Source organism: Suricata suricatta, chromosome 3, assembly GCF_006229205.1.
Source record: "Suricata suricatta isolate VVHF042 chromosome 3, meerkat_22Aug2017_6uvM2_HiC, whole genome shotgun sequence".
NCBI classification, from domain to species: domain Eukaryota; kingdom Metazoa; phylum Chordata; class Mammalia; order Carnivora; family Herpestidae; genus Suricata; species Suricata suricatta.
This window is the reverse complement of record NC_043702.1, coordinates 152,110,210-152,116,652: the sequence shown is the minus strand read 5'-3', so window position 1 is coordinate 152,116,652 and position 6,443 is coordinate 152,110,210. Positions and strand designations below refer to the sequence as shown.

At 38.0% G+C, this 6,443-nt stretch overlaps 1 protein-coding gene across 1 annotated transcript in view; it reads left to right on the top strand.

Moving 5' to 3' along the window:
* LOC115288354 (complement factor H-like) overlaps nt 1–6,443 on the top strand; it is a 79,434-nt gene that overhangs the window by 39,204 nt on the left and 33,787 nt on the right. Inside the window, exons 7-8 of the mRNA XM_029935623.1 lie at nt 4,420–4,617; nt 5,025–5,201. Coding sequence (XP_029791483.1) covers nt 4,420–4,617; nt 5,025–5,201 — 375 coding nt within the window. The remainder of the gene's footprint in view (nt 1–4,419; nt 4,618–5,024; nt 5,202–6,443) is intronic.

Sequence of the window (6,443 nt, the reverse complement as noted above, 5' to 3'; positions counted from 1 at the left end):
GTGCCTCTTGAATTTGAATGTCTATTTCTTTTCCCAGGTTTGGGAAATTGTCAGTTATAATTTGGTCTAGTATCCCTTCAGGCCCTTTCTCTCTGTCTTCCTCTTCAGGAATTCCCATGATACGGATGTTGTTCCACTTGATTGTATCCCTCAGGTCTCGAATTCTCCTTTCCTGCTCCTGGATTAATTTCTCTCTCTTTTTTTCAGCTTCCTCTTTTGCTATAACTATATCTTCTAATTCACTTATTCTTCTCTCTGCCTCGTCAATCCTTGAGGTGGCTGCCTCCAGTTTGTTATTCACCTCATCTATAGCCTTTTTTAACTCATCACAGTGCCTAGTCATTGTCTCAGTTGATTCTTTGATGCTTTTCTCAACCCCAGCGATTAATTTTATGACAAGTTTTTTAAATTCTTGATCCGGTATGTTGTCTAGATCTGCCTTGAGCAGTTCTGTGGCTGTGACTTCCTCCTGGAGGTTCTTCAGGGGAGAGTTCCTTCATTTTGTCATTTTTGATAGTTTTCTGTCTCCTGTCACCTTTAGAAAGCTCGTTGTGCACTGTGCACCTGTTAATATTTCTCTGTTAAAGGAGGCTTATTGACTGTCTAGGGCCTGCCGTTTCAGGAAATATTCTTTTAATGGAGTCTCTCAGTTTCTCTTCTTGTGCCTATGAGTATTTCATTTCCCTGCTCAGCGGTATGTGGGTCTCGCCGTCATGCACACTTTGGCTTGTGTCTTGGGGTAGCGTCACTCAGGTATCCTTCAGGGTCTCTTCCTTCTGGAGTCTGTATTTTCTCCCTCCACTCCTGCAGATGAGAGTAATGTCCTCAGTTCGATCGCTCTAGGAATATTTTTGGAGTGTGTTGCATGCACTCTGTTGTTGCATATTTGTCTCCTGTATCCCACTAGACAGTCTTCTACAAAGCTCCTCCTTACTCTTAGTGGTGGATTGTGTGGACATTTCACCAAGTGTTTTGACTTGTTCATTGAAGCAACTCTGGAAAGAAGGAAAAGCCAGGGGACCTGATCCCATACAAAGAGAAAAAATGGAAGGAGTTAAAAAAAAAAAGAAATAAAAGACCAAGCAGAGAATCAAAGAAACTACATAGTTTAATCCATAGAGAAAGAAAGGCAACTAGAGTTGGGGAGAGAGAGGAACACAAATCATGAGAGACTATTGAATACTGAAAACGAACCGAGGGCTGAAGGGGGAGAGGGAAGGGGAAGGGGGTGATGGTCACGGGGGCAGGGGCGGCACTTGTGGGGAGAAGCACTGGGTGTTATTAGGAAACCAATTTGACAGTAAACTATTACAAAAAAAAAAAGGCAACTAAGGAGGAAGGAGATCTTTAAAAAGGTGTAAAAGAATAGAATAAAAATGCCTGATTAAACAAAGTACAGCATGAAAGATGTATAGAAATATACAGATTTGATAGATGATAGATACATAGGTACATAGATATATACATGTATGAATTAACCAAAAATCAAAATGGAAAGTATGAGCTTGATTCCAAAGGGAGGGAAAGGGTAGAAAGAAAGAAAAAATAGAAGAAAAGGGGAAGGGGGAGAAAACAAAGAAAAACAAAGAAAAGGGCAACCGAGTAGCATACAAACCCACAGGCCACTAGTCTGCTGGCACCTGGGACTGGATGTTCTGGTCTGGAGGAGAGGTTGTGTTTCACCCAGTGTCAGTCCTGCACCGGTAAATAAGCAGTTGCCAGGAACAGCGGAGTGGGGGGTCCTGTCACCAGTCCCTGCCCCCACTGGGGCTACTGTCCTGTTCCCTGTAGCGCCACCATGTTGGGAATGGGAGTGAAATGATGACACCCCAATTTCTCCTCCCTGGACTGTGTCTCAAACTTTGCTGTCCAGGCAACACTCACAGAGTAACATGAGCACATAGTTTGCTCTGCTCCACAGTTGTCTCATGCCTCCTAGGTGCTAGACTGGGATTTAAAAACTGATGTCTTCAAGGATCATGTACCACATAGACCCAATTCCACCCTAGGCTCCACCCTAGGGCCTCTCTGCCCTGCAGACATGGCTGGTGCCTGTGGGGTCTTTTGTCCTTCAGGGAACAATGTACCTTTTCCCCACAGTACTATAATGAGGGGACTGCTCCCTCCCAGTTCACCCCTGATATCTCTACCCATATTTGGGCTGGCTCCCCTCCACCCCCAGGCGTGTGCACACACCAGCTTTGGTCCAGAGAATGCAACGCACTGTTGAAAACTCTAATCTTCCGCTCCTAAGGCTGTTGGCAAATTAGAGACTGACATTTTCCCTATTTCTTGTTCCCCAGTTCGTGGTCTGGAGCGGTCTTTCTCTTGTCCTAACCCAAGGCCACAATTTACTGCTTCTATTTCTCTTCCTTTTTTCTCTCCACAGAAGGGGTTCCCTCCCCTTTGTGCCCATGCTCTCTGGTCTCTCTCAATTCTCACACACATCTCTCTCCCACCTGTGCAGATTTTTCTGTCACTCCACAGATAGATTTCCTGGGTGTCCCAAGTGTTCTGACCCCAAAAGAACTGTGTTTGAGGGACAAGTGAAGTCTCAGTCCCCCTCTTCTCCACTATCTTAACTCCTAATTGATATCCTTTGAAAAACCATAGTAGTTGGATAACCAAATTTGTTCTAAAATCAGACGACCAGGATTCGAATCTCTCCTTTACAATTTTACAGCAATTTATTTGACTTCTTTAAGACTCGACTCATGCAAATCCGAACACTGAAGTTTGCCCAAGGAAGAATGATTGTTAAATGACACTCATCTGGGATGGATCATGATGAAATTCGTCATTTGAGGATAAAGAGAAATTAATCTATATCATTAGAAAGTAGTGAAGAAAAACATGTAGAAGTCTTCTTAAATGGAATAAGACTGAGCATTTGATCTCAATATTGCAAGCTTCAAAAAATAGTGGAAAAATTTAGCAGCAAGAGCCATAAACTGTAGGCCAAGAATCTAGATCTAGAGATGGTATCATATATAAATCTTTATTAAAGGAAAATATCAGTATATGCAAGTATTCAGTGTATAATCTACATAACTCTGCTGAAACTACTGGAAACTCTCTCTAATCAAACACAAAGAAAATGTTATCAATGTACTTAAGAAAGATGAAGACGAAATTAATACTTGGTGTGTATGTGTGTGTGTGTGTGTGTGTGTGTGTTGTAACTTTTGTCTGTGTGTTGCACAATGGTTCTTGTAATAGAATCATTTTATGGGAAAAAAACTAATACTGATATTAAAAGTACTAGTTATCTCTAAATCATCCAATGAAACTGGAAAATATTTCTAGAAAGTATTATATATAAATGTGTTATAAACAACATAAGAAACATATGTCAAAAATATTTCATATATAAGAATGAATCAGTAAAATGCAATTATATTATATGTCAGTTAAAATATGAAATTTTGGCGTTTAAAAATAATGGACCTATGGTTGCATTAAATGCTCACCTGCATTCAAAAATATATATATTATGATATATATGATATATTTTAAACACCTCACATATATAAATATGTACTTATTACAACATATGCCACATTATATGTTATATGTATGTCATATAAGTGTGTCATATATCTCAGAATATATATAACGTATATAATATATATGAGGTGATTTAAAATGTCATATATTATGTCATACTATATATTATGTTTATATGATATATTTTAAAACACCTCATTCTCCAATTAATCATAGAAAGAACAATCAAAGGTTTACTGTAATTTATTTGAATATTAAGAAACAGTCCTATTTCATTTCTCTGATTAAATAAGGAGGAAAACTTTCCTTGATGATTGATTTGTGACATTAATTAGAATGTTGTTTTTCTGTGTAACGTGATGAATGGAAAAAGTTTGTGTTTCTCTGTATTTCCTACACTATTTGAATAAGTAGAAAAGTAAAGTAATGAATGTTTATCTAAATGAAAAATTCCACTATCTCCCTACATTGATTTGGTCTGAGAAGAAAAGGCAGGGCTCTGATTTGTGATAACAGAAAAGAAAATAAAGAAGATAGACTATTTAACCAATAAAGTCAATACTTCAATCTCTCCCCCGAGTTGCCCATTGACATACCAGTGCTAGTTTATACATACTCAGTAGATTATATACATATTCAAATAGATCGATAGAGTTTTATTCCTCAAGAGGCTTCATACAAGTTTATATATCATATAACCCACAAGATATAATTTTAATTTCATTAGCAATAACTTCATCACATACCCCAGTCATCTGAAATTTATCACTTTTCTTGTCCCTCAAAACCTGATGCAATGAATGAAAATATGCTAATACAGGATATAATTTACCAATGAAACAATTTCCCATTTAATTTTTTTTCCTAAAGGTATGATATCATTTATACTGTGTTTGTTTATCTTGTTTTTAGGGCAGGGGAATCCTTGTGATTTTCCAGAAATAAAACATGGAAGTCTAGCCCCGGAAAATAGAAGAGAGCAGTTTCCAGTATCTGTAGGGAGCAAATATTACTATTCCTGTGATCGCAATTTTGTGACCGTTTCACAAAGGAATTGGGAATTTATTCATTGCACACAAGAAGGATGGTCACCAGCAGTACCATGCCGCAGTGAGTACCTTTATAAAATTGTATACATATAAATATTTCAAATAGGAGAAAGGGAAAACAATAAGTGAATACAATTAGGCTTAGTATGAATAAAATAAGGACAAGGGATGAATGTTATGAGCAAAACTACCAGTATAAGTGTTTCCTTTTATGAAGAGTTCTTCATAAAACACACTAAAGATAAAGATAGAGGCTTTATGAAAATAGCTATAGCATTTACATATTCTAATTATAAAACTGAAGATACATAATACTGAATATTGGTTTATTTTAACATTTGGTAGTAGCTTTAGGTTTGGATACTTACGCATTAGAGTTTAAATTTTGTACAAATAATGTTTAATTAGCTATTTTCACAGAATTTATAGGTTTAAAACATTTATGTTTATTATTTTCATGACTTTAAGGACAATGTATTTTCGATCGTTTGCAAAATGGAGAATCTCCAAATCGAGTAGAAATACGTTTACAAGGTGAATCTATAAGAGTTAACTGCAATCCTGGCTACAGTCTTCAAAACGAGCAGACAGAAATGAACTGCACAGAGGATGGCTGGTACCCTCCTCCTGAATGCATTCCACTCAGTAAGTAAATGATCTGAGATCTCAGTATATTAATGGTTTTCTAACCCTTATCAATATTGACTGTAACAAAATATTTATATACTTTCAGATTTCCTCCATGGAACTACTTAGTTTTGTTTTTTCCAAGTGTCTATGAGTAGATAGACAAATTTCCTCATATATATATACATATGTATATGTTTACTAATAAGCATTAGTCAAGAAAACAGTAATGGAACTATAAAGAAGAAACAGTAACATAGGGTGACACCAGCAAAGGAGGGAGAAAGATACGACTGTTTAGGAGGATCCTAGGCTTGCCTCATCCCATGTGGATAACTATGAAATCATCCTAAATACCCCAGAGATCAACCTGAAGACTGGCAGAACGGATTCTGCAACTAAACATAGAGAACAAGCCACATCGAGAACTGAGAAGAAACAGATTGTGACCACTGAGATAGGAAAGGAATAGTGGTCACAGAGAAGGTGAGAGACAGACCGACACACAGGGGAGCAAACAGGAAAGAATGATTTCCCATACCAGTTGCCTTGGAAAGTGAAAGGGGCCAAATTTCATGACTCCTTGCAGCCAGTGGGCCTTAAAGCCTGAGGTTTTAAAGGTCAGTATACTATGTTCCAAGAGAGTTCAAAGGGCATTGGGGCTGCTCTTGGAGAAAAGAAAGACAAAGAGCCTGTGGATGTAGAGAGTGGAAACAGCAACTTGAAGAGCACGTGGAGCACACAGTGGGTAGATTATATGCTCACCTTGGAGAATGTTGCAGAAAGGCAGCATTCACAGAGACTGCTCTGTGAACAAAGGAACTGACAGGTGCCATTTCCCTTCCCTGCCCATGACCTTAAACACAGGGTCAACTGTGGGAATTAGGACAGGACTCACACTTGCTATCTAACTTGCTTGTATCAAACCCTGCTGTCCATGCTCCAGTAGAACCACCCTTCCCACCTTTCCCAGAAGAAAACTTCATTAATCGGGGGCTGGAAACAGATATCCAGATACAGGAGGTAGAAACCGTCCCCGGTAAAATCAACAAAGCAAATCCCCACCAAGACATACTGTAATTAAATTGGGTAAACATAGGGATATAGAAAAAAAATTTAATACCAGAAAGACAAAAATAAATGAATAAAAGACAGTCACATACAAAGAAAAACTGCTAAGGCTATGAGTATTTTTCAACACAACCTTTCCAACCCAGAAAGGAATGGCATGATATATGCCAAGTGCTGGATGGGAAACAT